The sequence below is a fragment of the Cynoglossus semilaevis genome, chromosome 18 (genome assembly GCF_000523025.1).
Source record: "Cynoglossus semilaevis isolate Cse_v1.0 chromosome 18, Cse_v1.0, whole genome shotgun sequence".
Classification (NCBI taxonomy): Eukaryota; Metazoa; Chordata; class Actinopteri; order Pleuronectiformes; family Cynoglossidae; genus Cynoglossus; species Cynoglossus semilaevis.
In genome coordinates this window covers 12240942-12263334 of record NC_024324.1, presented here as the reverse complement: position 1 = coordinate 12263334, position 22393 = coordinate 12240942, and the positions used below count along the sequence as shown (strand labels likewise).

At 38.5% G+C, this 22393-nt stretch overlaps 5 protein-coding genes across 14 annotated transcripts in view; 3 read left to right on the top strand and 2 right to left on the bottom strand.

Moving 5' to 3' along the window:
* Positions 1-137: 137 nt before the first annotated feature.
* On the bottom strand, positions 138-7615 carry LOC103394543 (phosphatidylinositol 4-phosphate 5-kinase type-1 alpha-like). Of its 5 annotated transcripts, none has more exons than XM_025064893.1 (15): positions 7385-7615; positions 6959-7067; positions 5690-5745; positions 5423-5509; positions 4588-4718; positions 4378-4495; positions 3986-4138; positions 3568-3867; positions 3273-3481; positions 3103-3186; positions 2915-2963; positions 2735-2819; positions 2431-2601; positions 2213-2328; positions 138-1720 (listed from the first exon to the last, which is right to left on the bottom strand). In XM_025064893.1, exons 2-15 carry the CDS (start codon positions 7005-7007, stop codon positions 1709-1711), a joined length of 1620 nt encoding a protein of 539 aa, XP_024920661.1. In that variant the 5' UTR covers positions 7008-7067; positions 7385-7615; the 3' UTR covers positions 138-1708. The 5 variants fall into 5 exon arrangements, with proteins under 5 accessions (XP_024920661.1, XP_024920658.1, XP_008330127.1 ...); XM_025064890.1 differs by having other exon boundaries at positions 2112-2328; positions 7385-7614; XM_008331905.3 differs by having other exon boundaries at positions 2112-2328; positions 5690-5724; positions 7385-7611.
* Positions 7616-7937: 322 nt separating this feature from the next.
* On the bottom strand, positions 7938-8980 carry LOC103394544 (extracellular matrix protein 1-like). Its single transcript, XM_008331908.3, has 3 exons — positions 8809-8980; positions 8454-8710; positions 7938-8299 (listed from the first exon to the last, which is right to left on the bottom strand). Exons 1-3 carry the CDS (start codon positions 8891-8893, stop codon positions 8096-8098), a joined length of 546 nt encoding a protein of 181 aa, XP_008330130.1. The 5' UTR covers positions 8894-8980; the 3' UTR covers positions 7938-8095.
* A 1481-nt stretch (positions 8981-10461) lies between these two features.
* Positions 10462-12947, top strand: LOC103394545 (A-kinase anchor protein 9-like). Its single transcript, XM_008331909.3, has 4 exons — positions 10462-11245; positions 12400-12454; positions 12528-12639; positions 12730-12947. The coding sequence occupies exons 1-4, from the start codon at positions 10949-10951 to the stop codon at positions 12803-12805; spliced, it is 540 nt and encodes a 179-aa protein (XP_008330131.1). The 5' UTR covers positions 10462-10948; the 3' UTR covers positions 12806-12947.
* Positions 12948-13138: 191 nt separating this feature from the next.
* Positions 13139-19144, top strand: LOC103394547 (potassium/sodium hyperpolarization-activated cyclic nucleotide-gated channel 2-like). Of its 2 annotated transcripts, XM_008331911.3 has the most exons (8): positions 13139-13762; positions 13965-14442; positions 16154-16583; positions 16670-16831; positions 17254-17472; positions 17637-17783; positions 17969-18209; positions 18355-19144. In XM_008331911.3, the coding sequence occupies exons 2-8, from the start codon at positions 13970-13972 to the stop codon at positions 18555-18557; spliced, it is 1875 nt and encodes a 624-aa protein (XP_008330133.1). In that variant the 5' UTR covers positions 13139-13762; positions 13965-13969; the 3' UTR covers positions 18558-19144. The 2 variants fall into 2 exon arrangements, with proteins under 2 accessions (XP_008330133.1, XP_008330132.1); XM_008331910.3 differs by lacking the exon at positions 13139-13762 and having other exon boundaries at positions 13774-14442.
* Positions 19145-20354: 1210 nt separating this feature from the next.
* akap9 (A kinase (PRKA) anchor protein 9) overlaps positions 20355-22393 on the top strand; it is a 54046-nt gene continuing 52007 nt past the window's right edge. For all 5 annotated transcript variants that reach the window (XM_025064885.1, XM_025064883.1, XM_025064884.1 and 2 more), the window contains exons 1-2: positions 20355-20475; positions 22074-22132. In XM_025064885.1, the coding sequence (XP_024920653.1) occupies positions 20370-20475; positions 22074-22132 (165 nt within the window). In that variant the 5' untranslated portion in view covers positions 20355-20369. The remainder of the gene's footprint in view (positions 20476-22073; positions 22133-22393) is intronic.

The following is a 22393-nucleotide window of genomic DNA, read 5'->3' as shown; positions in this document are numbered from 1 at the left end:
TTACAAACTTACAAAGATATAAAGAAATGAAAGAACCAAGGTGGTACTTAAATGCCCACTAAATTTGTCAATAAAACCCATAGAAGACTTAAATTGAATCTTTGTTTAGCATCTAAGCTAAAATAAAAGCACTCACATTCCATTTAACTGTGACTTTAATTGCTTTAATTGCAGGTGAAAATATCAAGAAGTGTTGCGAAAATCGAGAAACAGTCAGTGATATATAAAAATTATACACATACAGTATAGAAAAAACAAAGGCACCACCTAAATACAAGAAGCAGGAAGAGGAGTACATCATAACCAACCAGTGTAGGAAAAATGTTGTCATCATCATGTGTAAATAAACAGATTAGAGTGGAATGTAACATGCATAGTTTAATCTACTTTAACAGTGGGCCACAGCAAATAGTGGAAAATAAATGGAGACAAACTCTTGTTGAAACACATGCTAAATAAAAACGTTTTTTTAAAAAGTAAACTCTCCCTTTCAAAAGCTTAAAGACATTATATTAATGATAATGTATTGTTATACTGCAGAAAAGTCCACCACAGGGCATTTTATGTGGTTTAAGGTTAAATATACTCCAGCAAACACCATCCACAGTCTTTGACTGTGACAGTTGTATGAGCAAGCAGCAGTTTTTACCCCTCTCTGACTATTTACTGGTCACCAAAGCTGCAGAGATGAGCATTAAACACTAGACACCAGTATAAAAATTAAAATCAAGGTTAAAATCTGTTCAAGTGGTGAACAGTCCCTTTTATTGTTCCTCCCATCTCCACAGGCGAGTAGCTGAACACTGAAATCCATTTAAAAACATATCAAACATAGAACTCGATGATTGTGGAATCCAATGTGCTCGATCCATAATTAGTGTAGCTTCTTTCTTTTTTTTTTTTTTACTTTTGTCCTCTCACAAACAGTTTGTTGGTCGCATTAGTATTTAAGAAATTCTCGTACACGTTGAAAAAATAATTAGAAAAGTCCTTAAAAACATGAGTAGTGACTTTTAGGATTCACAGTTTTAGGTTTGTTAGAATCAACATACTCAGAATAAAATCTCTTTCCAGCATAGTTTACACTTAGAGGGTTTATCCAGAAAAATATAAAACTTTTTTGATATAAAATTGTGTTCCTCGTTCACTGTGCAATTTCTTTGCCATCAGACCAACATCACCCTTTGGGTAAAGTTTCAGAGAAGGCACATTAGGTGTAAGACACATTTGACCACAGATGTGGTAAAGAGTGAAGGCTTGGTAATAGGCAGGTAAATATGATCAAAAATATGGCAAAGTTCTCATGTTAATCAATACATCGTACTGTATTATTCTACTGGATGGATTCAAACACTGTAAATGTTTAAATTTGAATTATAAAAGTGCAAAAAACAACCATTAAAAAGGTTAAACATCCGATTTGGACTTGTGGCAATGTAACAGTTGTAGCTCTTAGCAATAAGGAAATTGGTTTGTAACATTGATCCATGCCATAAAATCCAAGGCAGTTATGAGTTCTTTTGAGGCTCATCCTCCTTCAGGCTTTAGTACCTGTGGAGCAGAATCAACAAACCTGGTGTTGTCTGAAGTATTATTAAAAAAAAGTATTGACTGAGTAATGTGGAACAAGTACAAGTACAAATATTTGCTCATGTTTGCAAACTATGTCCCAGTTGCTCCTTCAGCAGCAAAGAATTCTTCAGAAGGCTCAAACTGAGGTCTGAAAAAAAAACCCATAAAAGTTAGAAAAGTAAAGTTTGGTCAACACATAAAGCAATCTGCATTTTTCCCTCCTAAAACCATAATCATCCTTTTTTACCAAATGGTTTAGTACATGTCCTGGTTTAAATCCAGCAAATACATGTTAAAAGTCAATTGCAGGGCAATGTTTCTAATTGTCTCTAATTATGTAATCAGGTCCTATTTTATCAAGTGATAACTGAGCAATACCTATTTACTACTTTTATCGTCAGGTAATCGGTTATACATGATAAATTATCATTTACAACCCTGACCCTGACCCTCTGCATAAATTAGGTGTCATTGATGAGCTAAAAGGTTTTTAGCAGAAGAATCTTTCCCAGAATCCTGCAGCTTGTTGCCTGTCTTACCTCTTGGACGCACTGTACTCCATGTGTTTACTCAACATTTTGTTTACATCCACAACCACTGTTTTTTGTGTGTCCTGAGAGTGAGCCACAGGTTGACTCACAGGGAAGAATACAGGTTTTCTGAAGTTGGAGGGGGGAACAGTGTCCACAGTGTCGACAAAATTGTTGCTGGGGGGCATGGCTTTAGGGAGCAGGTCAGGACGACCGGACGGCAGGACTGAAGCAAGAATAGGGGAAACAATTGGTACAAATTGGTATAAAAAACAAACTGGAGATTGAGGTTACAGCATCTCTGCGATCTTTTCTCTGCTGTTCATACCCAAATCTCCATCAGAGTCATCTCTGGTGTCGGTGCTGATTTGATGTTGGAGAGCAGGATACTGGCTGCTGCTGCTGCTTATTTGAGAGAAATAAGGAGGACCAGATCCGGCTGGTTTCCTCAGAGGAGCGTGGGTGACTGCACGACGCTTCTTAGACGGTGAATGTCGGACTAGAAACAAAAGATACGACTGGTACTTAAACATTCACAGAGGTGAATCTGGTGCTGGTCACACATTGGTTACATAGAACAGAATAGTCTTTATTGTCATTGTAACACTGTGGTACAAAGAAATTGAGGATACCTGAGATCTTTCTGAAGACTGTGTTGCACATAAACTTCTGAAACCGATCTGCGTAAAAACCCGGTCTGTGAACCGATACTGTGTCCTGAAAAGAAAAGGTTAAAAAAGTTCTTAAGGTGAACCTTTTTATTATCACTCATTAATTTTCTACACTTGTGGAAGTTGGTGGATATACTTAACCCCATCGTGAACCAGAGATTTCCATGAGTGTTCCAGCTTCTTTGCCAACCTGAGAACACATTGTGAGCAAAAAGTAAATTACAGATAAAAAATCCAACAGTAATTTGGTTTCGTGTTATTATTGTACCACTGTCAGAGATTAGCATGTGGATTATCATGTAGTTATGACAGAGTATCTGTTCTGTTACCTGTAGGACTGCAAAATGTCAATGATCCCAATATAGACCAGTAGTCTTTCGCCTTTGGAGTTCCGTGCTGGAATTCCTCCAGTTCTATCAAGAAAAAAAAACAATAATAATGTAGCTTCATGTCTTAGTTCCTGGTGAACATTATATTCATAGACAGACCTGCCACTCACTTGTCCTCTGTATCCATCGACCCCATGCTTCCTGTGTCTCCTTGAATGGCTTCTAATGCGGTGCTGTACAGAGACTTTTGAACTTGTGGCCTCCTCTGGTCTGCTCCTGCTGCCCCCGCCTCCTCAAACCGCTGCTCTTGACAAGCCTGGTCTACATTGTTGATTCCCACCAGAAGACTGTAGTCCATAATTTTAAAACTTTGCAAGACCTGTATGAAAAAAAACAGTGACAATTAGTGATAAAATGTTTGTTGTATTCAGAACAGCATTTACTTCATAGGTCGACATTTCTCACCAGACAGTCTCTCTGAATGGTCTTACAAACAGCACTGTATTTGTCCCCCTCCAGTAGCAGCCCTTCAGGCGTGTCTTGCATAAAGTCCAGGTCCTTGAATGTGGGCACAGCTTTATCCCTCTCCTTGGCGGAGGCACGCCTCTTGTACGTGGAGCCCTTAAGGTCAAACTTGAGATGCATTCGCACTGAACTTGGCAGCAAATTGTTCATGACTACGATACGGATGTTTTTGCCTGCAGCTTGGACGCAGTAGAGTCCATAAAACTTTGGTAGTAAGGTGCGTCTGTTCTGGTTCAGGTTCTGAAGAAGAGAATATTGCAATTATATAAAATATTTGTAAATACAATTTATGTAGACGAGCGACATAATCCTAGTGATTGTTACCATTTGAAGACATGGACCGCTCATTCGAACTCACCATGAAGTACCCTGGCAGCAGTTTCTGCAGAAACTCCGCCTCTTTGTGCTGCACTGTCTTGATGATGTACTCGTCGTCACTTGACAGATAGAAGAGCGATCCACTGGCACCAGAGTTTGACAGCTCAATCAGAGGGTCATTGCATAGAGAGTACTGTGGTGAAGGAAAACCACAGGACATGAGATGTGGGATGTAGGACGTCAAGGTTTAAAATCAACAGCCAGATGCCTTTAGATTTATTTTGCTATGTTGAATGTTGGCAAACTGATTTCTCGTAAAACAGCTGACAGAAATAGACAGACAGCAACAGCAGAGGCGATGGAACAGTGACATTAGGGGTGGGGGAGAGTAGGGAGAGTATGGTCTGTAACAGAGGCAGTAAGAAGAACTACCATATAGTCATCAGGACGGATTCCAAACAACTCCCTGAAGTAACGAAAGGCGATGGGGGCGTAGGTCTTAAACCTGAAGTCTCCATAGTGGTGAGCTGGGGTCAAGTTGCTGCCCTCACTGCAGGTACAACACACAAGAGTCAGGAGAATTCACCTCAAAGAACCACACACACACTTTACACCACTAACATCACAGCTTCTCCTCCTCACCTGGGGAAGAAGATACTCTCCACCACTTCAAAGTCATGTAGCAGAACGTCCCTCTCAGGTTTTTGGCTCAGGCTGCCGATGGTGTGTGTGATGCCCAACTGGATGGCACCTTTCAGAGCTGATGATGTTGTCTTTTGACCAGAGGAGGGAAAATACATTTTTCATTGTGCAGTTTTGATCATCTTTTTTTTAATGCCCTTTAATGTTTATCACTGGTTGGTGACAGTTGTGATCTGTAATGTTGCACTACTGCCTCCTGTGGGCATAACCTATCCATTATTGCATTATTTTCCTTTTGACTTACTAGAAATAATTGAATATGATAATAATAACATATAATGTTTGGGATGTTTTACAAAAGTAGGCTTCCATAATGTTTTAACAAATCGCTTTTTTTCAATAATTAGTACAAACTGGACTTTTCAATTTGCAAATATTTGGTCACCGCAACCTCACCTTTGATCTTGTTCTACTTTTGTCACAAACTTTTGACATAGGCTTCAAAGGTAAATTACATTTCATAGGTCAGTTGTTGGAAGGGTCCATGAGGCAGTAATATAAGATGGACATTATAATAAGTGTGATTGTTTATTGTTATGACGTGTAAGATTTTAAGGATTTAATAAACAAAAACAAATTAATCTCAGATCCTAAATTATAATGCAAGTGCAATTAATTGTGATTAATTGTGAAATAACAAAATTAAATAATTTTCAAATGATTCTTTTGTAAAGTATTTATCTTTACCTGTTAAAACAGCATCAATGGATTTGATCATTTACGATATTTTGCTAGAATTAAGTGATAGAATGTCAATAATGTGCTAATCTCCTACCTTCTTGTACGTGGTCTCTCCAGTGGGATCAATCCCTCTGTGTCCAATCGTTTTTTTCATGGCCTGAGTCATGCTTGTGCTTGGACCCTGTCAGCAGAAACAAAGCAGAAGGGAGAATACACGAGAAATAGGATTTATTACAAGTTTGCAGAGTTAGGTGTTAAAGAGGAAGGAAATAATGATGTGTCAACTAAATATTTCACTGTGTGGGAAAACATGTGAAACGGATGCTCATTTTGTTTGAAGGCAAATTCACTGATTTCTTACCTCTGGACTAGCATTTTTGCGAGGCCCAGCTGAATCTGAAGAGAGAGGAAGAAACACTGAAAAGTAATTCAAATTAATCACATTAATTATCACATCTCTGCCACACATGACCCTGCAGGTCTTTGCATGCAATGAAAGATATTAGATAATCAACAATTAACCAGACTTTTAACCTCAGTAAATGAGCTGTTAGAACATAATCATGTTGCTGGGAAACCAGAGCTGTGTATAGAATAAACAACACAACTGTTGTGCATGTTGACATCCTGCTTCTTAGTTTACTTTCATGTATGTTATTTGCTAACAGGAGACTTGTTGTTCACACAAACAAACTGTCAGAGGAGAAACATCATTGGCACATCAGCAGGGATTATGTTGTTAAAGATGTGGAACAAAACATATCTTAAAGGTACAGAACGCAAATAGTGGAATATTCTTCAGTGACCTCAACCTCTGCTTGTTTTTTCTCATTTTTCCTTTGTTTAACAAGTGGTCAGGACTTGTCTTGGTGGGATAGCCAGCACATTGTTTTTGCAACATTCCTTGTGTAAATAAAAGTGCAACAGTACACCTAACAACATACTTCACAGTTACACAGTTTAGAGTTTTTGAAATGCCATTGAGTATAATCCTGACACATAGTTTGTCCTGAACACAGAGCACACAGTACACAGATGCCGACTTCCTGTTGCTGCAAAGAATATTTCACTCTAGAGAAAATAGGATGTTTTACAACATCTGTGGTCAGGATGTGAAGTTCTAAAATTTGCTTAAAGCTTAAAACAATTACAATTATTAATTTATACAAATACGTTTTCTAGTTGTTAGGAAAACACCAACTCTGCATAATATTAATTATGAATTATTTGTTGAATCATACATAATTAATCAACTACTGATTGATTTGAGTCAATTTTATGAATATGAATATTTCTCTCTGGAATGTGACAATAATCTGGTGATATTTTAACCTAATGAAGTAGGTCATCAGTATTTTCTTTACAATTCTTAAAAATCAATAGATGTAAAAAATTGTTGTATAGATATAAACCTAAAAATCAATATTTTCCACTGTTCCACTTTGTATTTCATCTATCAAATTGCAAATTAAAGAATAGCATCATCCCTAAAAAAACATGTGTTACCTGTACTCATAATAATGACATGGCGGATTCCAAACTAAATCAACTGGTAGACGAGAACATGGACGAGATTATCTTTATATTATAATATGGTGTGATGTTATTGTTTTTATAACAGTGTACTTACTGCCGGTGTGACTCTGTAGCCCAGGAGGCTCCTCTGCTGCTGTGGCCATTCAAAGCTGTCAATTTTTGATTCGATTCGAAGAAGGAAAAAAAGTTGTTTCTGGGGCGATCTGTGAGGACAAAAAAGTAGCTTGAACTTTTAAGTGATGTCCTGGTCCCACAAATATTGACAACACTATGCCACGCTGACGGATCCTGGTAACTAAGGTCGGGGAGTTTAAGAGAATTGTGGATTGTGTGGAGTATGTGCAGTAAACAATGAAGCGTTACTTAATCGAATAACAGCGCAACGCCGCAAGTTGAAACTTGCAACTTTTTACCAACAGTATCTGGATTACGACATTTAACGAGTGGTGGGCGAGTACAGCCAGCGATGAACTCAAGACTTTTGTGGCTCAAAACAAAGAATATACGGTTGAAGACTTACCAAAAGCAGGGCTTATAAGGAGAACAGTTTCTCGGAAAACTTACTGAGGACTTTTATCAGTTTCAGTGAGAACAACATTCAAACCTTTGCCATTAAAAAATAAAAGTTTTGCCTTAAACGAAGAAACAAGGAAGCTATGCGGAAGCGGCACTTTGGTGTTGGGATGTTATAGGAAATAACAAACAGTACTTCCGCTCACTTTGGCCTTCGAAATAAAAGTGAACTTCACAATAAAAGAACCCCCTATTTTATCGGACAGTTTTATTATCAATGTCGTTATTAAAAATAGTAATATAACATAACAAATTATATTATTATTATTATTATTATTATTATTATTATTAATGTTGTTGTTATTGTTGTTATAGATCACGGTATTGATCAATTTGGATGACGATGCACGCAATTCAGTACCAATGATTTTCCACTATAATCAGAAAGTTTGCAACATTGCTTTTTAGTATCAACTTAGCATAGCTTTTAATGTAGCTAGAACTAAATAAACATTTTCAGCCCATTTAAATCATATGGCATATATAATGAAAACAAAACATTTCTGCAAAGTATGGCACACTTTATTATGATTATATAATGAGCTTGTACTGTATGTGCTGCCTTAATATGAACAGTTGGGACAAAACCTGCCAAAAGGTACATTAAAAATCATCAGGGATTGTTATGTTTCTTCTGCCTGAGTTAAGAGCTGTTCCTTCAGCAAGCATTTGAATCAAAACTAAATCCTGGCTCATCTGGAACTTGTGGTGGCGTGTAGTCTGGTGTTGCGCTGTAGTTTGGGTTTGGCAGCTCACTGTCAAAGCACATCCACCGGGCTTCTCCTCTCTCTGCACAGCACTCGTATGGCAGAGTCATGGTGGAATATTCTTCATCACAGAACTGAGACAGAGCTTGTTTCCACTGCAAGAAAGAGATTCAAGTGTTGCTGTTGTTGTTTTGTTTTTTTTAGAAATTTAGGCATAAATATTTCCCTTATATATTCCTGTTGGTCAATATGAATGCAAAAGCCACCCCTATCCCGTTTGGTTGCCACACAAACACAATAGAGACTCACAGCTTGACGGGTGCAGCAGAGTATCAAGTGACTCTGCCGGGCCACTTGTCCACTGCAGCACAAACTGAACCATGACTCCAAACGGTTGATGGCACTTCCACGGCGGCGAAAGTGACTGAATCTAGAGCCTGGGAAGAAGTTAGGCGGGTATCTGGGTCGACCATGACCCGAGTGGCAAATGGCAGCCAAGTTGTGAACAGTGGGACAGGCAGGTGGGAAAGGGACATCTGGTTCATTCAAAGAGATGACATTGGTGTCTGTGGAAATCCAACATAGATGCAGCACAAAGGGTTAGCAGTTTTGCAAAATATACAAAAATGTATTCGAAATTGTTCAATAAATCTAAAATAATTACCTCCCAAACCGGCATTGTGAAGAGTAAGTATTGCAATAATGAAGAATCCCACAAGGCCTCCAGCTGAAGTCATGGTCAATGTCATGACAATTTTGAAGATTTCTTTTTCAACTAACTTTGCAGCCAAACCATCAACCTGCTTATATCTGGGCAGCAGAGAGACAGTGTGTGTGTGTGGAGGGGGGTAAGGTGGTGGGAGGTGGGTGAAATGCCTGGAAGTGGAGGTGGAAGTGGTGAGGAGAAATGATATGTGAGTTGACGTCACAATATGTCAATTAAGTGCAGGAAACATTTTGCTGGCTTGGTGTTTTTCAACACCGTTACTCCACATTCTCAGTGTCTTTGTGTTCTGAGTCAAAAACAATAATCCAAGGCCAGTGAAGGAACACTTTATCACTGCCAAGTATGCACATAAAAAAAAATCTGTTTACCCCAACACTTTTCCGTAAACTCCCTCAGCTCTGGTTTCAGAAAGTGTCTGACCGTGCTACATCTTATCAGAGAAGGGAGGCTTTAGATTTCACCAAACATGGGTTGAGAATGTTGCTTTGACCTTCTGCATGTCAGACTGCCGGTGAATCACTGGTGGTTGTTTTCCATTCTTTAAACACTTCTCAAACCTATTTCTGTTGTCTCCACTGTGCTTGTAAGAACCAGCTACTGATAAAGGCAATTTTATGTTTACATTAGAAACAGGATGAACTTAGTGTTAAAGTTTATAGTTAAATATTATGACAGTATATATATAGTGTTTGTTCAGTGTTTGGTTTTACTAGGGTGTGAACTGTGTACTTTGTTTTTTTTTTACTTACTTACCTTTAAGTTCCACAAAGTAATGAAGTGCTAATGAATGGAATGAATGGAATAAAAAGTGGTCCACAAAGGTAAAAAGGTAAGAGTTCTGAGTCAAGTAGCCACAGGTGCACCAAAAATATTTTTACAAGAGGTGAGCAAAAACTAACCAAAAATAATACATGTGAAATTAAATTACATTGTTAAATTCTTGGGGAAATATAGTCATATTATAAACAGCAGATAAGTGGGTGGGATAATGTAAAAAGTGTTAAAAATGAATAAACATTTACTAAATGATATGTTCAAATTTGGCAATGCTGTTGAGAGAGCGGAAATTGGAAAAAAAAGAAAAATGATTATACAGTATCTTAGCTTTAAGAATGCAGTCTGACCACAGTGAATGTGTGATAATTTCATCTGCTTTTACAACTGAGAAAGAGAAAACCTGGTTGTTGTTTTGAAGGGTATGGATCAACACCTAAAAACAGTAAATCTGCACTAAACTTTGAAGAGCTTTTGGTAAGATGAAGGCGGATTTAATCCTTCTTTTCAGAACTTTTGAATATGTTCTCTTATGTCTGTGGTTATTTGTACACATTTATATAAAAGTATAAATTGTTGATTGCATTAACTTTTTTCACTAACACCAAGAGCTCCTGACTTGGATCAATCTGATTTACACCAGTCATTTTTGACTGGATGGATATTCAAATGACACATGTCGCTTCACCACTAGATGTTGCTAAATCCTATTCCTTAAACCGCATCAGACATTTACGAACATCTTAATAATAGTAACAGAAACAAGGTTTTATATTCTTTAATGGCATTTTTCTCAATACTTACACAGTGTACCTTTAATGTACGGAAGCCTGGTGGGGCATGAAATGATCTGTTGTTCAAACTCATGTGTGGATTTTACAATTACACAATAAGCTGAGTCAATATGAAATAATTGGGCTCTAAACCTCAGTAAACAAAGGGCTGGAAAAAGTAAAAGGAAGAAAGTGTTGATTCAATGAAATTCAATTTAGTGGACAAAATAATTAACAAGACAAATATACACAGCAGTGCGATTTAATGGGTCGAGAGGCAACGTCAGACGATTGTCCAGGATTTAATTTAAACACTTCACAGGAAGTAGAGGGCAGGTGGTCTCGGCAACAGGAAGTAAAAAGTCCGTCTTCTTACTCTCCTTTTTTTCTTCCAAATGTAGTTTTCCCATGACACCTATTGTGTGTGTGTGTAGTGAAGCCGAAGCTAACGCGGTGAAGGGTGTCAAACCTGTCATTCAGGTGAAACGCCCACATACAGCACCTTGTACAAACACAGACAAAGAGTCAAAATGCGCGGACACTGGGTCCTCTGCTTCCTGGCGGCCATACTGTCCATGGGGACCATGGTGGTCATCGTGGGTCAGAACCAGCAGCTGGCCAAGGTGCAGACGCTGATCCAGAGGAAGGAGCAGGAGCTGAGCTTGTTGTCAGACCGGGTGGAGAGCCACGAGCTGCTCATGTCCGCCCTCGGGAAACAGGACGCAGAGATGGCGAAGGCAGTGCAGTCCCTGGAGAAGGAGGTTTCCCAAGTCCACTCAGAGGACGAGAGAAATAAGAAGGAGGTCGAGGAGTGTCAGGCTGCTCAGGTGACATTCACCCGCAACCCGAGTATTATCCAATATATTAAGCTCTTTAAACTACAGTAAAATATCTACAAAGTACTTTATCTGTCATGCGCATTCAAATACTAGTTAAATTCAAATACTTCGATAAACAAAAACCTGCTGTTTTATTCGCCTCGGTGTATATTTACATTAAACAAATCAGATTCCTGTGCTGCAGGATCCGGGTCAAAAAACCTTGACACTGACACACACACACACACAATCCTAGTGTGAACTCTTCTGACGTTTTATGTGTGTAATTATGCTATAGTCAAAGTCAATTTTATTGTCAAATATGCCACACAACCGGACAAAATGGCACAATGAAATTGCAGCCCTCTCGGACCCACGGTGCAAAATGGCAAGAATATAAAAAAAGGAGATATTTACAAGGGACAGGGGTATAAAGTAGCAGCATATGTACAATGAACAAAGAAACACTACGTGAGAATATGTATCCTGAAGAACATGTGCTGTGACATTTCTCAGTAATTACAGACAGAATTAACGATGAGTCGTCAAACAGTGAAGACAGTAAAGACTTAGATTATTCGGTTGAGAGTACATGAGTACTATATATATAGGATCCACAGTCAGTTTTGTACAGCCTACTGTATAAGTATTTAATGGATAAGTTAGCATGACTCGGGTCATGTACAGTTCAAGGGATCGGTAATAGATACAAATACCTGTAAAAAAAAACGGTTATTTCCACGGAACTAAGATCTGTCATGGTTGAATTAAAAATGTGTTTGTTTTATTTAAATGATTAGGATTAAGACTAATTAAGACGTTTCTGTTTCGGTTTACAAACCCATATTTTTCCACTGCTACAGCAGCAATTTTTACATCCTAATACATGAGTTATTTAGGAGATAATATCACCTTGTACTCCTATGTAAATTGGTTACATCCGCATCCCTTGAGTGTTAAACTGCCCCCTAGTGGCTCTATTATGAGCAGGGAAACATTGAGACACTGACTTATTGTGTTTCAGGTGTTTGTTATATATAATGTACATAATATAATGCACAGTTTACAATCAGAGACCTACTGTTTATCCATTTCTTGTTAATGGTCTATGTTTGTGTCTGAGGCTCACTTTTAATTTACGGAATTTTCTCGTTTATTTTCAGAAAACAATAAATGACGAGTTGGCTGCAAAAACGAAGGGAAACGAGGACTTTAACGGTAATAATAATAATAACAAGTAGATAAGTAAAGGCTGTTTGTATGCTGAAATAATTTGCTTTCTGTCATCAAGCTCAAATGCAATCAGAGTCCGAGGCCTGGAAGAAGGAGATAGCTTCTCTTGAGGATACGCTGAAGAATCACAGTCAAATTTGTAGTTTTGTGAACGATGACCCATTTGTTCAGTAAGAAACTTTTTTTTTCAGTACAACAAATACACCATTTGGAAGTACAGAATTTAACTGAATAAACAATTGTGTGTTTGTTTGTTGTAGGAAATTATGTGGCATTGTAGTCACCACAACCACGTTAGGCCCCACAGTGACGACAACAACGATGAAAACTGGATAAAAAAAATCTCTGCAACTCCTTGACTTGTTAATATCTTTTGTTTTTGTCAATACAGCTACCGGAGCATACAATGTTCTTAGTATTTGTTGCATAAAGTCATTGACATTAAAGTATTTTACTGAATTATTTTGATTTTTATATATATATATATATATATATATATATATTTAAGACATTGGCTAAACAGAATAAAATGTTAGCAAATATAATTTATGTTTATAAAGTAACACCCAAAAGAAAACATAAAATGTAATAAGGAAAGATTGTGGTGTAGCTCATTATTGACCAATAAATTCAAAACTGTTGGTGTGCAGGAAAATGAGTTGCACTTTGTCCAATTTAACTGGGTTAGTATTTAAGATTAGATAAAAGGTTCTCTAGGTGATGTGCAAGATCGTTAAACCATTGACAGAGACTCAGTACATAGTAAACACAAGTGTCTTATTTATTGCCACAAGTGCAAGTTGTTATCCTGTTTAAGACATAAGATTACTTAAGATTAAAGCCAGTCTTTGAATTAATCTGTGTTTCTTACCGTAATCTGATCTGTATATATAGATGACTAAAGAAAGAAACGCGTATGTACACACACACACACACACACACACACATATATATATGCAAAATTACAAATTAACTTTAAATTTAGGTGTAAAAAGTTTACAGAAATAATGCACTAATGAGGAATTGATGTAATTTTGGCCCCTGTGACCTTACTGTGCAACCTGATCTGTGAATGCATCACTGCTCCGTTCCTCTGTATTAAGGAAGGGAGGAAGGAGGGATGGCCCTGTCATAGCAGGAGGATGAGAAGCCGGAGGAAGAGAAGGAGGAGGGGGAGGAGGAAGAAGAGAGTGGACAGAGTTGTACAAGCCGATTACTGAAGGCCGCTCAGCTCACTCTGTCTGTCTGCTGATGTGGGCAGACACAAAGGTTCTCACTCAGCTCAGGAAAGAAGTATGTTTTGCTTTCACTGGTGTTTGTAACTTTTTTAAAAAAAAATAACTTAAATTGTTAGTGAACTGGAGAAGAAGTTGGAACTGAGTTTTTGGCACTTTTTTGGGTAATGCCAGGCTTTTTTAAACTACGGTAAAACTCTGAGACATTAATGTTAATTTGTACTTATTTTGAATGTCTCTGAGACAATTTGTTTTTTTAGACAAAATGCAAGCTTTTAAAATGACCAACATCTCTGAGAATCTGGACGACCACAGAGGCAACAGCGAGAACCCAAACCACAAACCAGAGAGCCACAGGTATCACAGCTGGAACGGCCTTCTCTTCTCCAAATGGAGAAGTAGCTCCCAGAGAACACCGCCTCCAAATACACCATCACCGAAGACAGACAAGAGGAGCGATGTGACCAAAACACTGTTCTCTCTGGTGAAGAATCACAATGACATCTACACCGCCGACCCTGATGGCCTCCTGGACAACAACGGGGAGGCTAACGAAGGCAACAATGATCTTACAGACGACGGGTCCACCTTCTTCCGCAGGAATTTCCGCGCTTTCCTGCAGCCCAGAGTCAACAAGTTCTCTCTGCGCATGTTTGGCAGCCATAAAGGTATTGCTGCTGAACAGGCCAGGGTCAAGAGCTTTGGAGTGTGGATAATCCACCCCTACAGTGACTTCAGGTAACCGTGTGAATGGGTTCAGCTGGTTTCATTGGTTCTTTGGGAAACAAGAAAGATTTGTATTATTTCCTTAGAAAGTTGACATGGGAACATCTCTTTCATTGAAAACTCAGCATCGACACTCAGACGATAAAGGGATTTGATTAGTCATACAATACATACTGTACGAGACTGTCATCTGGATTAGAGACTAACACATGCTGGTGATTACTTATGGTAATCATAGAAAGCTACTTTAATTGCTCTAGTTTGGTCTCACTGTGACTGTTAAAGTTCTCCATCCTTCTCATCATAGCTGCTGTTGTCTGATATCAAAGATAAACATGTGCAGAGGGATTATTGACTATCAGGAAACCAGTCTTGCACTATTATGCAATAATGACAGACTGAGGGAAGATTATTATTGAACAGCCCACGGACCTCACTGCTTCAACCTCCTCTTTGAGATGTGTTTTTTAATCAATCCTAACCCACTTTCATTCATACTAAGCGGTTTAAATATTACATGCTTTATATATGAATACTTTGACTTTAGTAATTTAATTTTAAAGAGAAAGAAAATAAAAAATCAGTACAGTGCAATACATCAGCACTTTATTACTCCAATTCATCTTCATAGTCATACATGTACAATCCAATTCATCTTCATAGTCATACATGTCACTGACTAAATGAAATGGTAACTTCTATTATGTTATTAAAATTGATCTAAAATTATATACAGTCGTCCACTACAGCAGAAGGTACGCAGTCTTTCTGCCTTACTCACACTTCAACACACTGCACATGCACACATACAGCATGCACACCTACTATGACAGGTATTGAGCATTGTGGAGGCTCTAATCCGTTGTAATGAGGGGAGTTGATAAGTAGTCTAGTCAACCAGCATGCAGACACAGAGAACATGGGTTCCAAGCATTGATGGTGGGATAAAAGTGAATATGAATGGGAAACTGATCGTATCTGTTCCCCTGTGTGTCCGCCCTGTCCCACTGAATAGAACAGTGGTTTCCTCACCGAGCTGTGACAATAATTAAGAATCGTCTGGTTTCCTATTCTGTTACTGTAAACCTGTAATAAGACACGCAGCAGAGCAAGACAAGGACCAAGAGTGACTGACACTCAGTGGAAACATACAGTAAGGTAACCCAAACCGTGTACATGACAAGACAGTGGCGACCCACTGGAGTTTTATGACATGATGCAAACAATAATGCACAGCATACACTGTACTGTAGGTGTGGACTGATGTCCACAGCCACAGATCACACTGACAAAGTCAGACCAAACTACGGTCAGTGAAGTTTGTTTGTATTTTCTTCTGTCTGCATCATCTACCTTTATCAGCCTGTGGAGGGAAGTGTCATGTATTTTTAATGAACAGGGTTCTTCCTGTGACAGTGGCTCTTATGAGACCTAGGGTCTCACAAATGGGTCATTCCACAAAGTGCCTGATCGGATGACTTCACTTTGCCTTATTTGCAATTTTGAAATTACAGTCTAAATTAGAATCCCTTCACAGCCACTGTTCGCTGACCCTACATTTGTGTCAACTGTCTTAAGTAATAAAATGTGTATTGTGGTGTTGTTTTTGTTCAAGTCTCCAGACTGTAGAGACAGTTTGCACTTTGTCAGCAAAAGTTTCTCAAACACAAAAAACGTTCATTGTTTGTTAAGCCTGACCCTTTAATCCCACTGTTCTGTCCAGGTTCTACTGGGACATAGTGATGCTCCTGCTGATGATGAGTAATCTGGTGATGCTGCCCTGGGGCATCACCTTCTTTGAGGACCAGAACACTGCTCCATGGATCACCTTCAACGTCCTGTCTGACACTCTTTTCCTCATGGACCTGGTTTTCAACTTTCGCACTGGGATCCTGGGAGAGGACAGCCACATCATCCTGGACCCCAAGGAGATCCGCAACCATTACCTGCGCACCTGGTTCGTGGTGGACTGTGTCTCCTCCATCCCTGTGGACTATATCTTTCGGATCATTGACCTGCAGTCTCAGCATGAGTCCTCCGACGTGTATCGAACTGCCAGAGCTCTACGCATCGTACGTTTCACCAAGATCCTCAGTCTGCTACGTCTTCTACGACTGTCGCGCCTCATCCGCTATATCCATCAGTGGGAAGAGGTGAAGGTTGACAGATGACGAAAAATATTATTTAACATTGTCACATGCATAAAACTGTAATACACGTTTCCCTTTTTATCTGTCAGATATTCCACATGACCTATGACCTTGCCAGTGCAGTCGTGCGTATTTTCAACCTGATTGGCATGATGTTGCTGCTGTGTCACTGGGACGGCTGCTTGACCTTCATGGTGCCCATGCTGCAGGACTTTCCTCCAGACTGCTGGGTCGCCAAAAATAACATGGTGGTGAGTCCAGAAATACTTCAAAATACACTAAAGATTATACTTAACATATATATTTGAAGAACACTGGTGACAATACAGAATACTGAAAGAGTTTTTGACTTTAAACCCTTAATTGTTCTTATCATGAATTAGATGTAGGATGCTGATTTGTTCTTATCATGAATTAGATGTAGGACTAGGCTAAAGGTTATTTTAAAATATCCAAAAACAGGACATCAAAAGTTAACTGATATACAAAAAAATCAATTGATAAAACTACCTTGAAAATTCTACTACACAACTAGAATCCATCCATGTTCCAAACTAGTACATACTACACAACTAGAAAGGTTCACAGAATCCATCCATGTTCCAAACTAGTACCTGAAACACACTTTGATTTTCCTTAATACAACATTACCTTGTCCTAACATCTTCTCTAGAACGCAACGTGGCACATCCAGTACTCCTACGCCTTGTTCATGGCCATGAGCCACATGCTGTGTATAGGTTACGGTGCCAACCCTCCAGAGAGCATGAGTGACGTGTGGCTCACCATGATCAGTATGGTCGTAGGGGCCACCTGCTACGCCATGTTCCTCGGCCATGCAGCTAACCTGGTCCAGTCTTTGGACGCGTCACATCGACAGTATCAGGAGAAGGTAACGACCCCTGCTGTCCTTGCTCAAATTAAGCAGAACAAATGACTGATTAAAGGGAGGACATTTGTTTAAGATTGATGTTCAGTACAAACTCTTAGTAGAGGTGACATCTGGCATCAGGTCTTTGAAATTCCATTAACATGTTTAATATGATTGTTGTCAAGTACAAGCAGGTGGAGCAGTACATGTCGTTCCACAAACTGCCAGCCGACGTACGACAGAGGATCCATGATTATTACGAGCAGAGATTCCAGGGGAAGATGTTTGATGAGGACAGCATCCTGGGAGAGCTCAGTGATCCACTCAAAGAGGTCGGTTATTCACTCAATGTCATATTTAACGGTAATAATCAATGCACAGACATATTCTTTATTCGTCAAATTAATTAACCAAAATAAAACATTGTAAAATGTTTGCATTAAGACATGAAATATGTTTTTTTTTTTTGAATGACAATTTCTGAATAGCTTCCATTTTGTCCCACCTTCTCCTGCAGGAGATAGTCAGTTACAACTGTCGTGGACTTGTGGCCAACATGCCCCTGTTTGCAAACACTGACCCTCATTTTGTGACAGTGATCCTCACCAAGCTGCGTTTTGAGGTTTTCCAGCCTGGAGACTTTATCATAAGAGAAGGAACTCTTGGCCGGAAAATGTACTTCATCCAACACGGTGCTGTCAGTGTCCTGTCACGGGGAAATAAACAGACCAAACTCAACGATGGAGCCTATTTTGGGGGTAAACGTGGATTGTTGACAAATCTATTATCTATACTGGTCAGACAGAATGTGAATTTTGTTAATTTTTTTTTTATCTCAGATTAGCAGTGTCTATCTTCCTATGCTTTGCTTCACTGATCAAACTCTGCTATGCCTTTTTTCAGAGATTTGCCTGCTAACCCAGGGTCGTCGCACAGCCAGCGTGATGGCGGACACCTACTGTCGCCTCTACTCCCTGAGTGTGGACAGTTTCAACGAGGTCCTGGAAGAGTACCCTCTGATGAGAAGAGCCTTCGAGAGTGTGGCTGTGGACAGACTGGGCCGGGTTTTGCGCCGACCCAGCGATCAGCCTCCTACAGAAGACTGAGCTGAAAATATTCCTGGACAGCTTTTATTTATTCAACCAGCAGTTGCTGCAAAACATTGTCTTTATATTTATTTAAGTTTTCTTTCTTTACATTACAATAATCCTTATGAACTTTTTGCATTGCAATTGTTTTATCTCTATTTTCTAATAGATTATTGACAATTGGATGAAAAACCCATCTCTTTTCTATTCTATTTTCTCAACCACACTTTATTTTCCTATAATAAATACTTATGTACTTATATTAATAAATGATGAATTTCTTGATCTAGGGCACTGGTCATCCATGATATAAGAAGTACACAGGAGCAGCAGCTGGCAGACACATGAAAGCCAAAGGCAGCTTTACACTACTCTGATTCCAATGATCCGTCATGTGAGGATTTAATCGCAGTGTTTATTTAGCATAAGCTGCTGTGATGTAATAATAACAGGGATGGATTGTAAACTGTTTTGAAACTCCCATATATCATTCATTTTATTCTAAAGAAGCAGAGAACTGCTTTTTCTTTACCTATGTCTATTCATCCATTCATACATCCATCAATCATCATCTACAGTATCTACAGCCTAACTGGAATTGTCATTTTATTTTAAGGGGAACTGCTGTTTCTTTACCTATGTCTATTCATCCATCCATTCATACATCCTTCAATCATCATCTACAGTATCTACAGCTTAACTGGAATTGTCATTTTATTTTAAGGATTATTTTGACAGTCTCTGTTTCTCACAAATGGGACATAGTCGTGCATTTACTGCAGTTTTTATTACCACAAATGCATGGAAAAACTAGCTCGATGGAAGGAAGAAAACCACCGCCAAACATCACAATACTCTAGTGCCAGAATTGTTAAAAGAAGTAATTATGGGGACCTCTATATTTCTTTCCATGTGGCAAAGGTGACAGAATCTCACGTAGTGTAAGTGCCCACAAGATGGCAGCAAAGTCCACATTTGGAAAAAACTATGCTTAGAATAACTGAAAGAAACTAGGGTGTTGAACTTGATGGAAGAAAACCATGCAGCACATTAAGCAAACTATAGACGAAATTGACGATTTAAAATTAATTGTTTAAATTATTTAGTTACGTGTCCAAGAATTCATGAGATTAATCTCTACATACCAAGATGGTTCATAAAATAGATATATGTATTAGAACAATGAACATTTGATTCCACAAGCAAGAGTTACTGTATTATAGTTAAAATAAAATGATAATTAAATCAAAGGAAATTCAAAATAAAAGCCAAAGTTTTTAATAGAGCGACATATTGTGTAGTGTGCTTATGTGTTTCTTCAGTGATGAGTCCCACCACTTATGAATATATTAATACAGAGCAGTGATATCATTATCATGCAAATGATCTTTCACTCACTTGCTGTAACAATGAGGGGCTGTGTCCTGATTGTTAGTCAGAGCTGCTTCATGACAGGCTGCACAAAATTTAAAAATCATGCAGCATCTGAAGGTTTTTACAGTTTGTTGTCATGTATATGTCTATTTCATGTATAAATTGATGTTATTTAGATTAAAAAAAATACCAAAAGATAATTGCAAATGTTTTTTTATTTTACTTTATATGACCCTTAGTTTTGTTGTGTTTTTAATATTAAATAGAACTCCTGGTCCTGGTCCATTTGTTGTGGTCTTCTTTCCTGGTAAAGTTGCTTGGGTAACTGCTGACACAGGACTCCTTGAGTGATTAAATAATTTACAAAGTGACGAAACTTTCAAATGCTTCCCACTGACTGTGCTGCCGCTGTGGTACCAGCAGCCAGTGCTCACAGGTGGGATCAATTTGGTAAGAATGTCTAAAAGAAGATGGGTGGAATTCAAGATCTGCCAGACGATAAGCTGCTCAGCTCCTGTCAGCCGGAGGCACAGAGCATCCTCTCCTGCAGCTGCAGCCACTGGTATGTCTTTAGCCAACAATATTGATTGACAACATTTTAGAATTCTAAAGTAAGCCTAAAATGTATTGTGTTTTTTCACATGTTTTCTTAACTAGAATATATCAAGACGGTAGTTATTTTCCATTTATTTATTCATGATCGTCATTCCCAGGTGTGTGACTTGCCTGGTTTAGAACTGTTGTTGTGTGTTTGTTTTTGCACCTGTGATGAGACTCAACAACCTTCAAGGAAAATTTAAAATCCAAAATATGTGTTAACTTATTGTTGATTATTGTTTATTTTTCATTGTAGAATGTGAAATACTAATACTAATATATAAGAATATATTTTTCAAGGTTCAAGGTAATTTTGTGATTGTGATTAAGCAATGTTATAGTTCTATTCTGAAAGCATCTGGAAACTCTTAATGATAATAGATTTCCAACAACATTTTCATTGTAAAGAATTGTCAAGTTGACACTGAATTTTGAAAGGCATGACACAGGCACTCTAGTAAAACAACCACTTACTGAGTAAACAGTTTCACATTTGTATATCCTGCTCTGATAATTAGTACTTAATTAACGTAATTATTTATGGATACTGCAGGTAAAATATTGACCACTCTTCCCTTTATCACTTTCCATCTGTCCTAGAAACTGCTGCCTCTATCTCATGTTACCTGTCTCATCCAAGTGAAGCAGCTCAAATGTTATGTATTGAAATAAAATAAAAATAACAAACACATCTAAACTAAGCTGTCTGAAATTAGAGTAGTTTTTAGTACACCAACCACAACATGAAAGCATTTGAATATTTCCCCACTTGACTAACGATTACCAAGGAAGATGATAGATTTGAGACCAATGACATTGAACTAGGAGGTACTTTTGTCATATAATTTCAAGACATTTTGACTTGAATGACATGGTAACTTCAAACTCTTCCCTTGCTATCTTTACTGATATGTTTTTTGTTTGTTTTAATTTTGTTTTGCTTTTTGCCTTTTTATTCTAACTTATAAATGTTCTGACTATATTCTAAATACTCTCAACTTTTCAGTGTAATACGTTTTCTAACGATTATTTGTTCTTGCTCTTAATTTTTTGAGGAGAAATTTAAATGAATGTTCTATTTATTTTTGCAACATTTTGTATTCAATATAGTTGTTTTGAAAATGTATACGATATTTCTTTACTATCTTTTTGTTATGGTCTGTTTTTCATAGCTATTTCTGCATAACAAGCATCACAGGTATATATTTTCCAATAACCAAAAATAAAGCAAAAATACATATATAACCAAATAACCAAAAATAAAGCAAAAATACATGGTTCCCATTGCTAAGATATAACAACAATTCCGTTTTCACTTGAACGCAACACTCGAGGAATGTTTGTGGGCGTGGCCGTACGGCTGCTTCCTCGACGTCATCGTAGACGGGTGTCATGTTTACGTGGAAAACATGGCGGCCGACTACTATCAGTGAGGAGACAGCACTTAGGGGCAAAGAAAAACATTTAGAAGACTGTGACAGCGACCGGAACGGTCAAGTTTAACTTAGACAATATTCCACTGGTGATTTGTATGAAGCCGCTTCCTCTTTGTTTTCGCTACAGGAACTACAGTGATGGAGGACGAGGAGAGGCAAAAGAAGCTGGAGGCCGGTAAAGCTAAGGTAAGGAGGAAAACTGACTTTGTGCTGCTAGCCCAACTCTATGGACAATGCTGTGAAGTAGTAACTTAACGTTGTAGACAACTTATTTTGTCAAAGCCGAGTTGCCCTGCGTCCTCCCCCCTCCTGCCCCGTGTTGCTGCCTTCTCAGTTGTCAGAGAACGTGCGTCCCACACTGACAGCCGGCCGGTCAGTCAGACAGTCAGTCAGACAGACTGACAGACCGGCTAAAGCTACTGCTACAGGCCCCGGCCCCCTTTCTCA